This window comes from Tetrao urogallus, assembly GCF_951394365.1.
Source record: "Tetrao urogallus genome assembly, chromosome: 18".
In the NCBI taxonomy this organism is placed as follows: domain Eukaryota; kingdom Metazoa; phylum Chordata; class Aves; order Galliformes; family Phasianidae; genus Tetrao; species Tetrao urogallus.
The window spans coordinates 4,880,107-4,899,379 of NC_136831.1; the positions used below are offsets into that span (position 1 = coordinate 4,880,107).

A 19,273-nucleotide genomic window follows, 5' to 3' on the forward strand; every position below is an offset into this window, starting at 1 on the left:
CCACCACCCTGCAATCCCCAACTGCTTGCCATCCCCAGAGATGCTCCCGAGAGGGGACGGCTTCACACACACACAGTCCCCAGAGATGCTCCCAAGTGAGGGACCGCTCCACACATGCACAGAGCCAGATCCCTGGCTCCAGATCCCTCGTGCACGGGATACTCCTCAGCAGGGCAGCTCCACCCGCACACAGAGGGATGTCCTTGTCCTTTGCTGGCCCAGCACCAGGGACCTGCAGAGCCTATTCCCCACCTGCCCTTCACCACACGCCAACGAGTCGCTCCCGTCGCAAGCTGGCGGCTGAATTGCTGCGGGAAGGAAAGGGCAGTTGCTATGGAAACACGCTGCCAAATTGGGAGAGAGCAGCTCCTCGACTTACAACGTGGGATCAAGCTCGTCCAGGCGAACAGACAGACAGGGGCAGCTCATGGAGTAGAGGGGATATGAGCCCCAGCTCCTGGGAAAATGGCTAGAAGGGGCAAAAACACATAAAAGGCACAGGGCTGGGAGCAGCTGGAGGTGCAGCCGGGATGCACTGCTGCAGGAAGGGATGCGGGGAGGAACAGGGAGGATGCTGAGGCTGAAGGCTCAATGACACACTGCCCTGGCCAGGAAGCGTGGCTCCCTGGGCGAGTGGCCTTGCTGACAAGAAGGTGTGAGCTGCTATGGGTCCCACAGAGCAGGGACACGTGGGTTCGTGCCAGTCCCATGAGAGGTGTTGGCTGCACCCCACCACCACCAAGGTACCCCCAGCCCCAGCATCCCTTCCGCGCTCCCAGCCATCAGCCCCCAGCTCTCCCCTCTCCAAGGATTACTCTGTTTCTAAACTCGTTAACTTTTAATTACCACCTTCCCACTGCCTGAACAGGCTGGCTCTGCGCCACCTACATCTCTATTAAAATTCAATTTATGCCCATCATAACTAATTTTGGTCCTTTGCCTTCCTCACCGGCAGCCTTCAATTGCAGACGAGGCATCCAAAGTCTCCTCTCGACACACGAAATCCCCTCAGAGAGCCGTGGACGGGCAGCACACGCCGTGCTGAGTTAAGCCAGCTCCGGCAGGCCGTGGCACAGCCGGGTGAGAGGCAGGCAGTGATTTGCATAGAGCCCATTTGCTTCATTAGCTGCAGCTCAGCAGCTCGGTTTGTTTGGGTTTTCCGCGTGCGTTTGCTTGTTTTCTCGCTTCCTTCCTTAATCCCTTCTGGCTGTGAGCTGGAGCTGGAGGCAGAGGGCTCAGGGGATGACAGTCACCTTGACCAGGGGACCGGGGGATGCAGAGTGTGGGCCATCCCAGGGCAATGTGGGGACATGGGCACACGCTGGGGCAACTCCCTGCACGGGGTCTGCATCTCCACAACCCCACTGAACCCCATAACGCCCTGCATCACCCGCACTGGGCTGCTGACACCACGGGGCTCAGCAGGGTGAAGGATCTGTCTACGGTGCCACTGGGCACCCAGCATCAGGATGAGCGCCCACGGGGGTCAGCCAAGGTGTTGGGGAGCTGCAGCTGCTGGACTCAGCGGGGGCACCCATGGGGTCTCCAGGACCCACAGCTATCACAGTAACGTCTCCAGTGTGGCACCCAGCTCTGGGGAGGGGACATCACCCAGCCACATTGTCTGCATTCCTGGCATCCCAGAGCAGCCCCGCGTTGCTACAGCAACACGAAGCCTTCGGATTCAACGCCTTTAAATGGGGAATGGCTTGTCTTGGGCTGAATTATTGATTAAAACAGAGAGGATGACACACACTCGGAAGAGACGGCGAGAGGTGCCCGGCACAATTTCAAGGCCAATCTGACGTGGGCTGTGGTGCGGGGCTGGCAGTGGGATCGGTCGGTGCTTGGGGCTGGATGGGACATGATCTGTGCCCGGCTTTAATCCTGAGCTGTACAAATGCCTCCTCTCGATGTTGACCAGCTTAAATCCATGGCTCTGCTGCCGTTTGCTCTCCAAACAGAGCAGGCAGCTCCCGGCATGCTAATCTGCTGCTCCTGCCTCCGCGCTGCCCTTCTGCCACCAACACATCTCCATGCAGCAATGATGGGGGCCAGCATAGGGCATGGGATGAGCCCCCAGCACGAGGGTGGGACGGTCCCCACGCACACCCCCAACCAAGAGCATCCCTGGGAGGGCACTCACCGGTATTCCAGGGAGAACTTGGTCAGCTCCCGGCTGTTGTGCAGCCACTTGAACTCCAGAGGCCAGCTGCCCTCCGCCATGCATGTCAGCACCAGGCGGTTCCCCTCCAGGTGGACCTGGCTGCGCACCGGTTCCGTCTTAAAATATGGGGACACATCATCTGCAGGGAGAGAGAAGGGAGAGGGCTCAGAGCTGCCCCACAGCTCGCTACCCCACAGCAGTGCAGCAGCAGGACCCCAACCCCATCATCTCAGGTGTAGGATTATTCCAGCAGCCCTGAGCAATGGGGGATCCCAGTTTGTGTGCTCCCCCCAGTGCAGCTCCCAGCCCGGAGACCCCTGCACCTGGCCGCTGCCCAGCCCAGCCATTTCCCGAGCCTATGGACACCAGCTTAGCCCATCTAGGGTTTGTCTAAGCTGCTTTCTTTGCTTTATTCCTGGCTGCCTTTGTAGCGCTTCAGAAGCACGGAGCTTTTAACTCGGGGAGGGGGGGGGGGGACAGGGCGGAGGGGCTGGGAGCAGAGCAAGGCATAAACACTTACTCGTCTCCTGTTTTATTTGCTAAGTAAAACTATAAATCGAAACACACAGCTCCATTTTCTGCTTAACAAATGGAGGCCCTTTTACTTCAAAGACACATTCATATTCCCCAGCAGCTTTCAAGTGCGCTTTCAATCACAGCTTCGGGTTTTTACTTTGGGGCCGGGCTCTGCTTTCTTGCGTGCACAGGCTGCATTCCAGCCCAGGCACTGCACACTGTGAGCTGGCAGCACAGCACCACTGGCCCCAAGGTGCCCAGGAGCAGGATATGGGGCTCAGCCCACCTCCCCTCAATGGGGTTGGGCTCTGCAGGAGCTCAGAGCTCCACACCCCACCATTGCTTTCCTTGGGGGCAGCCCATTCCCTCTCCTCCTTCATTTCACCCTCCTGCCTGACTCCTCAGAGCAGTGCTCAAGTTGGCAGGGGCTGCTCCTTTCCCACTGCCCTCTGGATGTGCATCAGGGCTGAACTCCACAGCAGACCTGACCCTGCCCTGTATATTGCAGGGGGCAGAGCCAGGCTTGCAGGTATGCACATGTGAGCCTTGGTGCGGGATCTGTGTCCATGCAGGGACACATGTGCTTGGGGATGCCCACACGTCCTGCTCAAACAGCAGAGAAGCTCAGCTTGCAGCTCCAGGGCCTCACCCATGTTGGATCCCACTGCATCACTGCAGCTGCAGGACCACAGGGATAGGACCCAACCTGCGGGCACAGCCCTCATGGGAACACCAGGCTGTGGGGCTGTGCTGCCATGTACCCCCCCCCCACCCCCACCACAGCACCAACTGTGCTGTGCCATGCCTGATGTGATGGTGTTGCAGAGCCAGGCGCAGCACAGTGCTCCCAATGCACCTTCCCCAGGGCCGGCGCGCTGTTTGCATAGATCCTAATTTGATTTTAAGCAGCTAAGTCTCCTCTCGCTTTGAAGCATCCGAGCCATCTGTTCTGCATTAAAGGGTGAAAAGCGGTGCAGAGGAGGCGGTGTCTCCTAATTCTGCTATTGATCATGCAATCGTTATCCACCCACGAAGGTCAACGCCGCCGCCTCGGACAGAGCAGCTCCCGTCCCCCCCAGCAGCCACGCATTGCCTGCCTGTTGCCTGCTGCATGACAAGGGCATCCGTGCCCACAGTGCCCGCTGTGCCCTGGCACAGGGACCGGGGGCAGCAGGAGGAGTGGAAATTTCCCATGCATGGGCTGTGGTGAGGTCCCAGCATGGGACACATGGGCCCCTACAGCCTCAACACCAGCACACAGCTGGGGCAGCTGGGTCCTGGATATGGTGGAGCACTTCTGGGGTACGACAGCCACGTCCCCCTGACCAAAGGGTCATTACTGCTAATTCTTTCTTTCCCCCATCTGTCGTGACTGTTTACACACCACTCGCTAATTAGAGACTAATTAGTTGGTGCAGAAATTCATCACTTTCCAAACACAGGCATCAGTGAGACGGAGAGGTGGCCCTGAGAACATCTGCACACATCTGTCTGTGGCACAGGCAAGTGCTCAGCTCCCTGGGACCACCACCGAGGTGCCATGCCATGCTATGCCGTGCCATGCCATGCCAGCCCAACACAGCCCCTCTCAGCCCCTTCCACATTGAGAGCTCCACCTAACTGCATGCTCCCATCCTGCAGCACAGAGCAGGGAAATCGGCAGCGCTGCCTTTACCCAAACCATCGGTGGTGATGGATGGGATAATGGGATGCCAAGTGCTGGTAACAGGGAAGGAGGGCAGGAAGGGGAACAGAGGTGACCCAGCTCACTTATTCTTGCTCTCTCCCTTCGCTGCTGCTGACATTTTAATGCCAAGGCCTCGCAAGGCACTAATCCAACCTAATGGGATCAAAATCTTTGCCCCTGCACTTTATTTACATAATGACCGCTGGGAGCTGGGTCTGAGCCCACAGCCGGTGCATTAACACAGGGAGGGCTTGTGGATATAGGGCAGAGGCCCCCAGCTTCACCAAAAGAGCAGTAATGGATCCTAATACCAGGGCGTAATGGATGAGCTGGGATCTGAGCATCTCCCCCAGCTCTAAATCCCTCTTGACGGGAAGGAACGAGAGGTTTAAGCCCAGAAGAACCCAGCCTGAAGCCCTGCCAAGGGCACTGCAGCACCCCTCAATTCCTGGGTTCAGCACAGGGCCGCCACCTCGCTGCCCCTCGGGGACACCAAGCTGTTCCCCTCCCCGGTGCATTAATCAGAAGCTGATCAGCTCAGCGCCTGTTTCCTGCTAATTACCATTAATCAGGGTAAGGCACAGCTGGGTGCACCTGAACCCATCCTTGCTCATCACAGAGCCATAGGGACACCCCAAAACCATACTGGAGGGGGTGGGAAGGGCCGCATCCCCATTCCCTTTTGCAGGGTTGACAGCACCAGCCCTGGCGGTCCCTAAATCCTCCTGGGGTGTCTCTGCCTGGCAGTGCCCCTGCACAGCCCCCCTCCATCCCCCAGCGCTCCCCCCCAAGCAAGGGGAGATGGAGCTCAATCTCTTCTGCATCAGACTATCACCGGTGCTACGCAGCACGAGGAGATTAAAAAACAATAAAGAGAAAGCAAAACCCTCTGCTATAATTACCAGCCTTTAGCCGCCAGCGGAGGCAGGGGAGGGAGGGGGAAAGGAGAAGAAGGGGGAAAAAAAAAAAGAAACGGAGAAGAAGAAATCCACTAAAATTTTAATAGGAACCACTGCATTTAATTTAACGACACATTTTTTCAATTACCAGAATAATTGTTTTATTCATAAAACGAGTTTCAATAAAGAGGGTAATTTTCCTTTGTTTTTATTATTCATTTGTGTAACGCATCGGCGGCGCAGCTTCCCAGCAGCCGCTCTGCATCTGGGGCTGGGGGACACAGGGGGGATGGATGGAGGAGGCGTGGAAGGAGCTGACACCACTGTCCCAATGCACAGCACCCATGGGTGACGTGTGTGGGGCAGCACGGTGCTCCCAGCTATGGGACCGGGCCATGCCATCACTGCTGGCCCCACCAGCTGCCCCTGCTACTCCCATAGGGTGCACTATGGATCCCATCCCTGCCAACGCATGTCCCCACTGCAGCTCCCTCCCAGGATGGCGATGGTGACCACGCAGTGCCAGCAGGTGCTGGGAGATGAGCAGCACTCCCCGTGCTGCCGGGAGCATTAGTATTCCTGAGACGAGGCCTCTTCGCCTTGATAAAAAGCAAACATGGAATTGAAATGCCGAGCGCTGCCGGCACCTGGGGAGATGCGGAGCTCGGCGCCCCCGTGCCATGGAGCTGTGGAAGAAGGGGTGGGGACAAAACGGGCCCCCTCAGCGAGCTGAGCCCCAGCACCACCCCGCGTTGTCAGCTTTCCCACTGAATCACCGGATTCGGGGATGGGGCAGAGCCACCAGGCTCTGATGCAGGAGTGGGGACGCAGACCCACAGAACACCACTCAGCCGTGGGGTCACTGACCCTGTGCCACCCCCGGCACAGCACAGCCTTCATTTCACCCACCTGATGAACACAGATCTGTCCCAAAAGCCACCAGCGAAGGGTCTGGGTGCCCCAAAGCACCAGGCAGCAGTTAGTTCACATCATCCTACAACTCCATGCCCAGAGCCCCTCACCCCCACCCATCTCAGCCCCAGTGCAGCTCCTCGGGGTGTTTTTAATGTCTTTTTTTTTTCCTTTTTCCTAATAAAACGCCTTATAATTGCAGATGTGTCCATTAATCCTCGCGACTCACTTTGTTCCTTTCCTTTTCCTGCGTTCTCCCTCCCTCCCCTTCTCCCCCCGCTGAGACCAAGAGCTTTATAAATCTCCTTCTGGCTATTAATTAAAAGCAACCTCTCCGCTATCATGAGTGTACTTGCCATAAATTAATAGCGGCCTTCTTAATCAAATCTTATCTCCTCTCCGAGCGCCCGGCGTGCGGTGCAGAGTTGGTATCCCAGCCCGCTCGGCCGTGAAATGCAATTTCCAATGCTCCAACAGAAACTGCAGCTCCGCTCCATCCCCCCCCATGTCCCCGTCCTCTTGCAGACCATGCGGGATGCAGGGAGGGATGGGGCGGCTGAGCGGAGCGCAGAGGTTGCTCCCCAAAGGCACGCTCCATTTCTCAGCCATTTACTGTGTTTATCCGCAGCCCCGGCGGATGGCACTCACCTACCTGCGTTATTTAGAGAGTGCTCGGAGCTCCCTGTGGTTTAAGGCTGTGGCAGGAGCCAAGGGAACTTCTGCTGGGGTAAGAGGACATGGAGGAGGTGGCACGGCCACTTCTCAGGAGCTCAGCCACTCGTGGGTCCTGCAAGCATGCAGCACGCTGCACAGCCTCATCCCTCCTGTCCCCCAGCCCCCAAAATTGCTCAGAGCCACGCACCTCCCCCTCCAGTCCCACATGTTTCTCCCTAGAGTTTGCTTTCTCACTGCACCCCAAGGTGCTGCTTCTGCACGTGGAGCCTCAAACAGCAGCAAGCACAGGGCACAGGTCAGGATCTTACCTGCAGGCCACATCCCCCTTGTCCCCTAGGAGTCCCAATGAGGCTCCAGCCTTACCCCTTCACTCAGAGGTACCTATGGAAGTATCTCTGAGCATGGCAGTGAGGGAGGACCCAATATTGGTGCCCAACAGCTGCTCTTCCACACTAGAACTGCTAATTACAACTCTTTCCTACACTGGCTGCCATTGTCCTGCTCCCTAAAACCACACCACATCCAGCACGACCTGAAACCATCCCAGTGCCACCTCCCATGCCCAGCCAGGAGCCAACAGAGCATCCCCTCAGAGGAGATTTTGGGGTTTTGTACATGCCATAAGCGGATTGCAGAGGTGTGCTAACTGGATTAGGTGCGAGGCAGACCTGGAACGGCTGCAGAGCAGAGCACAGCTCCCACCTGCGTGACATCGGCCGTAGGATTTGCTTTAAAAGCGGTTCCTTCCCTTAAGCCTTCGGAAAGGTGATGCTGTGGGAGGGCCAGAGGCTCTGCCGCCTCCCCTCTGGCCACACAGAATCCCTGCAGGGCCCCAGGACAGGCAGGCAGTGGGGTCACAACCCCACACAGCCACCCTTGGGGACACACAAAGGGGTTTCATCACACGATCCTGCAGCGGCACCAGTGGCACCTGCCAGTGCACAGCGGTTGTACCCATGTCATCTTCATCCATTTCCACTGCAGCTTCCCACACTCAGCCCTGGGGCAGGGAAGGGCTGTGATGGTGAGGGAGGGCTCCGTGGAGCCCTGCTGGCACAGCACAGGGACAGAGCCAGTATGGCACAGCCAGCACGGGGCACAACCCAACCCCTCGCTCCTGCAGTTCCACTGCTGCCCAAAGGGGCCATGGCACCCCCAGGACAGGCAGATGGATGGGTGCCCACCTCCAGCCATGCCAGGGGGACCTCCAGACCACGCTGCCATCCCCATCTCCCTCCTCCTGCATCTGTCTCCAGGCCCACACTTATTTATTTATTTGTTAATTAGCTGCTGTTTCCATAACAAACGCTCCAGCTTCTCCCAGCCTCCAACAGCCCTGGGGCTGGATTGTTAACGAGGATTTTAATTTGTTAATTAAAAGCAGGATGGCTCCATAACAAGCTACTCTTCCGCAGCCAGGCTCAGCGGGCTGCAGGGGGTCAGTGGCCTCATAAGCCCCATAGGGGACAGGGCACGGCTCCTTGGGGATGAGGGACATGGAGACAAGGGACAGCACCCCCTGCAGCACCACAGTGCCTGCTCAGAACACCTCTTCTTCCAGCAGCAGCACTGGAGACAAAGCCACATCTCTCCTTAAAGCCACATCTCTCCTTAGGATCACCTCTCCAAGCTCCACACAGCTCCCAGTCCACATCCCCCTCCTCCCCACACCACCTCTCTGCCCAGTGCCACCACTGTCCCTCAGCTCCCCACATTCAGTGCACAGACAGCAGGTGGGGACAGCCCTCAGTGCCCGTGCAGCAACGGGGCCCCAGAACTTTGGTGCACACGTGGCTCAGGTAAAGCCCCAAATGTTCCCAGAGCTGTGAGCCCTGCCCAGGGAGCAGCACAGCACGTCATCCAGCCCCACGGCGAGGAACAGAGCACGGCTGTGTGCCCGTCCCTGCCTGCCCTCCTCACACACCCACCCTCTGCCCGCCCGGACCAGCAGCTCTGAATGGAAAAAACAACATTTCCCCCCACGGGAACCCCAAACACAGCGCACACATGGCACCGTTGTGCACTCCCAGCCCATGAGCCTGGGGGGGGGTAACAAACAGAGCTTTGTGCTCCAAAATGCTGCACAACTCCATGTGCACAAACCCCAGTGCTTGGCCCTGATCCCAGCCCCAAATCTACACGCCCTGGCCCCAAAAGCACGGAACCCATCACACGGCACCAAACATTTGGACTCCAGTACCAGCCCCCCCTGCACATGGCAGAGCCAAGCTGGTCCCCACTGGACGGCAGCATCCCCTTCCCCCTGCACACTGCTCTGTGCCCACGCATCCCAGCCAAAGGTGCCCAGCACGTGCCAGCAACCCCTGCATCCCCATTGCCACGTCAGCACTCCCATCCAGCTGCCCTGTCAGCCTGCATCAGCACAGGAGTCACCTCCAAGCGTCCCTTCCCTGCTTTGGCCGCACATCTGTCACTACAGCAGATTGGTGCCATCCTGCCATGGTCCCCAAGGTACCGGAGCTCAGTGAGGGGATGGGGACAACACAGCCCCCCCAGCCCAGAGGTTCAAGCTGGGAATGCCCAGCTACTGGGGCACAGCTGGATGGCACCGAGCTGCTGTGACACGGAGCACAGCACAGCCCTGTGCATGACACAGCCTTGTCCCTAGCTGGGGATCTCTCAAACGCGGTCAAAACTCCTTCCCCAGCAAACTCCTTGCGAGGCCACAGATCCTCCTGACGCTGCGATTGCACAGCTCCTCCGTATCTGGGTCAGTGCTGTGAGTCACGGACACCCTGGGAGTGACTCAACACAGCACGGCCGGCTCCCCAGGAGCAGCTCCAGAACAGCGAGGAAGAAAAGGATGGGCACATCCCATGCGGGACGGACAGCACACAAGCCCAATGCAGCTGAGCATGGCTGCAGGCTGGATTCAGCCCCACGGGGCACAGGGAGCGCATCCTCCGGCTGTTCCTGGAGGGCAACCGCAGCCCCAGGCTCTGCAGCGTGTGGAGTGTTACTGCCACAAGGGCTGTCCCTCACCCCCCCAGCCATACAGGATGCACAGCGCAGTGCTCGCCCTGCAAACACCCTCACAGACAGACAGACAGACAGACACTCAGCAGGCTCACCGCGAGAATCTCACCGAGGTGGCATTTCCCAACGGAAAAAATACGACGGGGGAAAGAAAAACAGAAGGCAGAAACCACAAGAAAAACCCCACTCAGCCTTTCCCAGGGCACTGACGTCATTCAGCCGCCAGCCTCACAGGATGGAAAACGCTGTGCCAGCTCCTGGCCCCCCTGCACCCCACAGAGCGGGACACTGCCATCCGAAATCCCTATCAACAGCAACGATGGCCAAAGTGCCCCATCCCCATCTTTGTCCCCATTGGCACTGCACAGGGGGGACAGGCAGGCACAGATGCACTGGGGTGTTGCCTGGCCATCTTTTTTTTTGTTTGTTTGTTTCCCAAAGTACTAATCAGTCATTGCATTGCTCACTTTAAACACAAATAGCTGCAGCATGACTGCAAGCAGACTTCTTTTTTCCCCCTAGGAAAAAGCTTTGCTATTCCAAAGCTTTGCTTCCCTCCTTCATTCAAAGATGACAGTTAGGAACGGTCACAGCCCGGCCACCCTCCCACCACTGCCCTGCATTTCCAGGGCAGGGAAGCGAATGCTGCTTATTGCACTTATTTACACACTTGTGGCTCTCCTGGCTGGAGGGGCTTTTGCAGGCAGCCCAGCGATCCCAGCAGCGCCCAGCCTGACGTGCAGCTTATGGAGAGAAGCCAAGCGAGCAGCTCTGCCACCGCCCCAGGTGGAGTGCTTATTTCCCCTATGCACAGCACGAGCCTTATTTCCACCCTCCACTGCACAGCTCAGCCCTCTGCCATCACACCCCCAGCCCTTTGCAAGCCAGCACAAGGGAGAACATGGGGAGATGAAGGCACCCACTGCCTTCCACTCTGTGCAGAAAGGGGCCGGGTGCTCCTCGCCTCCTGGCAGCCAGCAGGGAGGGCCCTCCCAACAGCACAGCTTTGAATTAAACATACCACCCTAATGAGTTGATTTTATTAGTTTACGAGTGCATTGAGAACTCATTATCAAAATAAACATCAGTGCACTCCACCGAGCGCGGCGTTGCACACATGCACCCCGGCAGCGCTGCAGATGGGGCCATGTGGTTCTGCCCCTGGTGCCCTCTGTGCCCCACATCCCTGCTCCCAGCCCCATGGCATCTGCAGCCCCACGTCACGGGAATGTGCAGCTACCTGCCCCACAAAGCGCCTCACACCACCAGCTTTGCTTCTCCATTGTGGGGACCAAGCATCACCGTTGTTGGGATGGGATCGTCCCAACTCCTGCCATCCCAAAACAGACAGTTCGAGGTCCTCTGGTCCACAGGGCATCATTCCTCTGGGATGCTCTGGGCAGGCTGAACCCCAATCCTGCTCCACCCCATTGGGGCACAGTGCTGTGTGGGACTCCCCAAAGGCATTGGGTACACCCACCCCAGCCCTGGGGAGCCCACACCAGGGTGGAGCACTGAGGCATGCAGCAGGGGACAGCGGGCACATTGTCTGGCTCGGCAGGACACGCTCCCTTTGGAAACAGCAGCTAATCCCATTTCATCCCCCTTCATGGCCATCAGCTGTTTTTCAGGCATTCAGGAGGCGGGTTGCTGAAACCAGAGCTATTGTATCCCTGCCGCTGCCCCAGCCCCCTCCATCCATCACAGCCCAGCGCTCGGCCATGCATCCGGCAGCATTCCCACACCCGCTCCATCCCACCACCATCCCTTGCACCCAGCTGCACCTGTGCCACTCTGCCTTCACCAAGGACCTTGGTCTGACCGTGTGATCCAAGTCCAGGTGAGGAAGAAGAGGAGAGGAAATACCACGCGGTCCCCCCATAGCCCAAGGATGTCACCAGAGGATCCCCGTGCTCAATTATTCCCTGCTGGGAAAATGCAGTTCCTGAAAGGAGGGCAACAAATGAGGAGATGTCAATGACACTATAAAACCCCATTAACGGAGAGCACTTGGCCTAGATTCAGCCCAGTTTCCTACATTCAGCAAGCCAGGAGCTGGCCCCAGGAACACAATAGGGGGACATGGGACGCAGGGGACATGGGACGCAGGGGACATGGGACGCAGGGGACATGCTCCTCCAGCCAGCCCAGCTCTACACATGTGGGACAGGTGAACAAGAGTTGCCCTTGGCTCCAAACTCACTCCGAGGAAACGCCCGCTGGCTGGAACAGTTTGCGTGCCCAGGAGTCGGCACGCATGCCCCAATCAATTAAAAGGTTCTAAAAATAGTGTTTGCCTTCATCAACCTGTTGTGAGTCATGGATACGGTAATGCTGCTGAGTGCTGGGCGCTCTGCCATGCGGCCCTGGATCCCCAGTCTGCACGGGACAACCACAGTGTCCCATGCCCTCCCCAGGAGGCCCAAGGACCCCCGCCCATGCAAACCAGGGGTGACAGGACCCTGCCAGGCTCCCCAGCACCCGACTTCCTGCATCAGCTCAAGCATCCCCGCAGGGATCAGCATCCCCACAACTGACCACATCAGAAGCCACGCATCACCATCGGCTTGCAGCCAGAGGGGCTCAAGGTGATAGCTGAGGACTCGCAGGTTTTCGCCTCACCCAGCAGCACACAAAGCAATTAGCTCACAGGGCTAAAATTAGCTCAGTGGTTTCTTTCTGTTAATGGTCAAACCCATCAAGGTTTCCCTCCACCGGGGGCCCCGGCACCGCTGTGCGGGTGGCAGTGATTGATTAGAGGCGACGGAGCTGCTCACGTGTGCACGTGTTGGGCAGCACAGCCCATCCCCAGCAGCAAGGCAGCGGGACACCAGCCTGGCCAGCAGCCCTGGGGCAGCGCACCCCATCACAGCCTGTGCCTCAGTTTCCCTTCAGCTGTCAAAAGGATCCAGCAGGGCAGGGCTCCCGGCACGCTCAGTCCAGCTGTTATGCGAAGAGAGATGAGCAATGGGGACAATGACAGCAAAAGGTTGATAGGGAGAGAGACTTTGGCACAGGAAAGGCATTCTGGCATTCCTGGAATCATCAGTGCTCTGTCCACGCTCGCAGTTGGGACGCTCAGCTGCTGGCACAAGATGACAGCTGGTCACAGTGCCCAGGGCCCCTTGGTGGCCACCAGCCAGGAGATGACACTGATCTGCACGGGGAGGTGACAGCTCAAAGCAGTCGCTGGCTGCCACTCACTGCATCCCCGGGGACAGCACTTGAGTCCCCTGCACCCGAATTCTCCATTCCTGGGGGCCGAGAGTGGGGACACAAGCAACCCCATCGGAGCCGGGGAGACAAAGGGGCCAGGGACCAGCTGCAGCCCGGAATGTCCCCTGCCCTCGGCCCCGTTCCCAGGGATCAGGTTTCCCAGTTCCCAGGCAACCCGAGCGTTCCAGGCACAGGCATTCCGCACCCTGCAGAGCTGGGGGCAAAGAGAGGGGCCACAGGCAGGTGGTCTGCAGGGGCTGGGGGAGGTGGCAGCAAGGGGAGGCATCGCTGGGAACGGAGACACGCACCCCAAAAGCACACTGGAAATGGGGTGGGGGGATGCACCTCAAAGCATCGTCAGGAGACGCATTCCCAGCAGCAGGCTGTGGCTCACTGAGCAGAGCCCAGGGCTGTGCCCTTGCAGTTGGCATTGCTGGCATGCGCAGGACGCCAGGCACGAGCAGCACGGCGGAGCTGCTGTCTGCACATTCCTGCTGCCAGCAGAGCAAATGCAGTGCTCCCCTACACCCACCCCCATCCATCTTCCCCCAGACACTCACAGGACATCCTTTCACCCTCAGCCCCATTGGGCGCTGGATCCCCACAGGTGACCACACGACCCTTCCATGCCACCCCGTGCCACAGGGCTCAGCTCACCCTTCGTTAGTGCGATCACATCACCACTGACAGCAGCATATTTATTGCCCGGCCCAGCACTGACCATTTCTCACCCAGTGACACACAACCTGCTAACGAGCTCGGTGAGGTAACGAGGGCTCTGGAGCAAGGGCATCTGCTGCTCCCCCACCCAGACGGGACCCAGCATCGTGAGGGTTTTGCTCCCACACCCTTTTGAGTCTGCGCTGCCCCCAGGCAACAACTGGCACCACTGCTGCAAAACACCGATGTGGCCAGCAGTCACTGTTTATGTAGGACCTACAGTAACAGCACAGAGTTCATCTCAAGGCAGGAATCGGGCACATCAAGGATCAGCTCCAGGCTGGGACAAGGCAGTACTTGGGGCTTTGTGGACCCAGGGAGCTGATGGAGCAGAGATGGGACCAGCACTGAGCAGCCCCACAAGCAGAGCCTCCTGCACCCCACAGGGGACAAGGACACCACTTGTAAAGACTCATGAAGGCAGATCCAGGGTCACTCCTCATCACACCTGTACACTGTAAACCTGCCTTCCTCCTCTCAGGTTTAATTATCAGCATTTTTCAAGGATCACAAGCAACCTGCATCTGCCCACCTGCCTCTCTCCTCCAGCTCCTTCGTTTGCTCCCACTGAGCAGAAGCGACACCCCAGCCTCACCCCTGTCACCAAGGGATGAGCAGCACTCGGTGCTGCCACCCCAGCACAACGGGCAGGGCTCAGGGAGGGCACTCACGAGTGGCACCCATTGGTGTGTGCCATACCATGGGGGCACAGGATGGCACGCCCCAAAGGCCCCCCTGTCCTGGGGGGAACCACTAGCAGTGATGGAGCACAGCGGATCACATCCCTCCCCCGTATGGTTATCGGGTCATCAAAATTTCATTGCTGTGCCTGCCCACTAATGGCTTCCAAAGGAGCATCAAATTTTAATCTCTCTTTTCCTCTCCCCTAAAAGCCACTTTCCTTCCTGAGCCGGAGCTTTGCACGAGGCCGGCAGCTAGTGTGGCAGCCGAGCTCATGGGGAAGGGGGAGGCAGAACAAGCCATTCCAGCATTCCCAAGGCTTGATGATGGACACCAGCCCTGGGGATGCTTTCATGGGTAAAGACACCTTCCCAAAGCCGAGGGAACCACTGCCCTTGGTCACATCCCCAGGAAGGGCAGGGACCCATCCCCTCCAGCCCTGCTCGACGGCACATGCAGATGTGCCCAGGGACCACACGGGTCTGCCAGAAGGCTCTGTACCTCCCACGCCAGCCCCTAATAAGCCTCTTTGGCTGAAGCTGCCCATCTCAGGCCCCTGCCCCAAATCCCGTCTGGAACCTTAAGCCTCCCAAATCCCTCCTGGGACTGGATGCAGCCTCCTCAATCCCATTACGGGAGCTGTGCTGGTGCAGGGGGTCCTGGGCTGTGCCCCCAGCCCCAGCCGAGGGAAAATTGTACCTCTGAGGGGCATAAAATCTGCAGAGCAAAGCAGGGGAGGGGAGGAATGGGAACAGCACCCCCAGCTCCTGGGGAACCCTCTGCTGTCTCACTGTTCGGTGAGGGTCGCACTGCGACAGCTCCAACCCACACCGCCTTCGCCTCCCAGTAATTAGCGCGAGGCCCCTAATCAATAAGTTATTTTTTGCCGTAGGTAATTAATAATTACACAGCGCAGGCAGGCTGTAATTAAACTTCCATCCCATCTCTCCCCGGTGGTGCTGGAGTCTTTGTTTTAGCAACTGCAGGTATTAAAAGTGTTTCATCCTGCGCCTGGGGAGCCCGCGCCCAGCCGGGAGGGTCTCAAGCCCTCCTCCCCCTTCCCCTCCATCTCTATTGATCCCATTTTCTTTGGCTGCTAGAATCAATAGCACCAGCACAAAGCACACAGCTACCTCTGCTCCAGGCCTGGCTATGGGGCTGGCATCAGCCCTACCAAGGTGCCCACACGGAGATGTCCCTGTTGAGAACCCACCGCAGCAGGGCTGAGCTAAAGGCCCCAGCGGGCACTGTGCCCATGGGGCAGCTCCTCCAGCCCTGTGTCCATTTGGGTTGCAGCGAAGACTGCTGTCAGCCCACGTGCAGCAGGAGGTGACCCTGCCCCCTGTGTCCCTGAGCCGGCTGTAGGGACAGGCAGGCGATGCTCCCCACGCCGCTCCATCACTGCTCGCACTCAGCCATGCAGGCTCCCAGCAATGCCACACCACCCGCCAGGACACACAGCGTGCTGCAGAATGCACAGCTCAGATCGTGCAGCAGGAGCAAGGAGAAAAGCCCTTTCTCCTCTGCTCCAGAGCCCCACAGGGAGCTCCTCAGCCCCACGGATAAACAGGAGTCAAGCACAGCAGGAGAGCATCCCACAGCCGGGAACAAACGGACCATGGGGGACCTCGAGCTGGAGCCGCCAGGCAGGAGAGAAACTCGGCAAGGGAGTGAATCAATCAAAGAGACCTTCACAGCTCCCCACACAGGGCCTGCCCGGATAATATACTGCCGCTTTAGATGTTATGTTCTGAACTTAATTACTGAGAAATTATAGCAGAACTAAGGGAGGCTCAGGGGGAGCAGGAGGACGGGAGAGCATGGAGACTTCTGGCTCCACTCACTGCTGCAAACAAGGGCAAGAAATGTCGTGGGTTGAGGAGCCCCAGGCACAGCACAGCACCCCTCCGTGCCCCCCATTTTGCAGCCTGGATCTGCTCCGTCCGAGCAACGGGGATGGAGGAGATGGTGCTGCAGCTCTGCCAGACAGCACCTCCTCCACATCCCTGCAGGGATGCTTGTCTGCTGGGGAGGGGACAGCACTCCAAGGAGGGCTCGCCCCGGGAATCTCTGCATCCCAAAGGGGCAGAAACTATTCCTGCCTCTCTCCAAGCAGCCAAAAGCACACTGCTGTGCCATAGCCCCGGAGGTGATGAGCAGACAGGCGCTCACGCTGCCCAGCACATGAAGCCTCAGAATACCCACAGGGACTCAGGGCTGCAGACTCCCCACTGCCCCACCCGCTGGAGGTCAACGGGACCAGAATCACTGCAAAAGCCGCTCCCAGAACTCATGCCGCTCACATGTGGGGTCCCCAGGGAGGGGGTGAAATGGGTGCCCTCACCTTGGAGGGTGTCCGGTCCTCGGGAAACGGCTGACGCATTTCTACCCCGCACTCAAAGCAACGGTTCGCCTCCCATCCCCAGAGCGGAGGCTGTTACGGGGCAAGAGAAGCAGGAGGCAGCGCAGAGCTGAGCCCCTCCAGGCACCGCGCTACGCTCTGCGCCGTTCGGCCCCGGGCACCTGGGGGTCTCCTTAAGCACCTCTATTCCCTTCCCGAGCTCTGGGGCTGCGACCCAAACTTCTCCATCCCGGGCAGGGTGAGGGCCCCCTGAGTCCTTCCCCTCCCAGGGTTCATCTGTCGGGGGGGGGGGGCACACAGAACCCCCCCCCCACCCACCCACTAGTGGTTCACCGCCAGCATCGAAGCGGGAGCCGGAGGCTGAAGAAGCCGCACCCCGCACCGGGGCCCCTCGCACCCCCTTACCTTGGGCAACGGCTCCCGGGGGGCCGAGTAGGGCGAGCAGCACGGCGTACAGCAGCCCCCAACTCCCGAGCCGGGTCATGGCTCCGCCGACACTGGGGCAACTTCCCCGACTTTATAATCCGAGCGGCGGCGTCTCCAGCCCTCGCTGCTCTCCGGTTCCCCGGCGCAGGGACCTCCGAGGCAGCGCTGCTCGGAGGGAGGCGGAGGCGATGTGCAGAGCTCCCGGCGGGGTATGGGGGGCCGCAGGCAGCTCTCCTCCCTGTCCAACTTCCCCGGAGACGCGCAGAGCCGGGACCCCTGAAAATTCAGATCGGGGCCGGCAGCCGAGCCCCTCCCCACGAGCTGCCCTCCGCGTCAGGGAAGGGGAAAGGAAGCGCAGCGCCGTCCGCCCCCGGCCCCTCCTGCCCGCCTGGGCACCATGGGGAGCCGCAGAAAAAAGTTTGGGGTCCGGGGGCGGGGACGCGGCCCCTCCCCGGCGCTCAGCTTCTGCCTGGAAACATCCTCGCCCCGGCGGCTCCGGGCGACGGGGCGGGATGGTGGGAGGGGGTCTCGCCTCGCGTCGCACCCCAGCAAACGAAGAAAGTGCGGCGGCGACGTGCGGCGGCGCGGGGTCCCGCTCGGAGCGGCGGGCGATGCGCGGCAGGCGGGCTGGCAGCGCCGCGCCGTGCCGTCTCTTCTCGGCGCTCCGGCCGGCTGCCTGCTGCCTCCTGCGCGGCGGCGGAGTGAGCTGCGGCGGCGGGGCTCGGCGGAGCCGGGGGCAGCCCGAGCCGGGGAGGCGGGGAGTCGGCGCGGCTCCGAGCGCTACCCAGCGGCCGCGGCCGGGCGCGCACGGAGATGCGGGGGAGAGGGCGCGGCGGGCACGTCCCCTCGGCCGCCCACGCTTCGTGCGGAACGGATGGGACGACCTCCCCTCCCTGCCCCCCACCCCGGACACCGCAGCCCTCGGGGGGGAGCAGCAGCTGCCTTCTCTGCAGCTTTCGGCTCACCACGCGCCTGGAGCGGCCCCCTCCTCACTGTCCCCAGCCACATTGACAGCGTTCAGAGCGTCTGCACCTCATCCCCGTTACTCAGAGAGGGGACACGGCAAGTCTCCAGGGAAGCTCACAAGCAGAACTCGGTGCCACCAGGTTATCACGGCAAACGGTGCGGGGTTCTGGAAAAAAAACAAGATATCCGGCCCTAGAGATGAGCCAGCGGTGCCTCTCAAATCTCATATCACCTCTTCAGGCCCATTTCTGCAGCCCGGATCTCCCAGCAGGATCTAGTCACTATCACACATCCTTCAGAGACAACCATGCTTTATGTCAGCACAGTGCTTTGCACTTGCTGGGGGAGAGCAACTCAGCCAGAGCTGCTACCGAACACCAACAAACCTAAACTGTCCACAGAGAGGGAACACCTGGATGAATCAGACCCATGAGCACACACAACACCTTAGAGCAAAGGGGTCTGAAAGGATCAGGGCAAAAGCACGAGCAGATTAGTCTAAAGCTCAGCCCAGCACCCAAGGTTCAAACCAGGGCAGGGAATTGAGGGAGCATTCTCACGCAAACATCAATAACAGCGATGTTAGTTCCTGGACACCGGAGTGTATTTCCCCCCCCCATGCAATATATGCTCACGTGTAAATCACACACAGAGCTCAGAGGCACAATGCCTGCGTGCACGTTGCATATTTGGAGAGCTACTGCCAAATTTCCCACCGACCTCTTGAGGAGATGCTGAACAATAAGCCAGCACTTGCCCACCCCAGCATTAATCAGCTCCGTGGCTGGCATTCTCAACTGAGCCAGTGGGGATCGATGTGCTGTAGGAGGCTGCGAGCTTGGCTCACCTCTCAGGGTGGTGTTCCCTGACAGCGTGGGCTGCAATGAGCAGGGAGGAAGCCCCCCATGGACGGCTCAGACCCCAATCCCACAGCACTCACACGTGCTGCAGCAGGGAACAGCCACGTAGTGCTCAGCACTCTCCCAGCCCCCTGCGGGATCAGGGCTTTGTTCCATGCAGAACAGGAATTCCTGTCTCCAGGGCCATAA

General features: G+C 59.3%; 1 protein-coding gene across 1 annotated transcript in view; it reads right to left on the minus strand.

Annotated features, from left to right (window-relative positions):
• Positions 1 to 17,316, minus strand: part of SDK2 (sidekick cell adhesion molecule 2) — a gene marked incomplete at both ends in the record, with an annotated part of 40,524 nt that extends 23,208 nt beyond the window's left edge. The window contains 2 exons of the mRNA XM_079544257.1: positions 2,147 to 2,306; positions 17,238 to 17,316. Coding sequence (XP_079400383.1) covers positions 2,147 to 2,306; positions 17,238 to 17,316 — 239 coding nt within the window. The remainder of the gene's footprint in view (positions 1 to 2,146; positions 2,307 to 17,237) is intronic.
• Between the last annotated feature and the right edge of the window lie 1,957 nt (positions 17,317 to 19,273).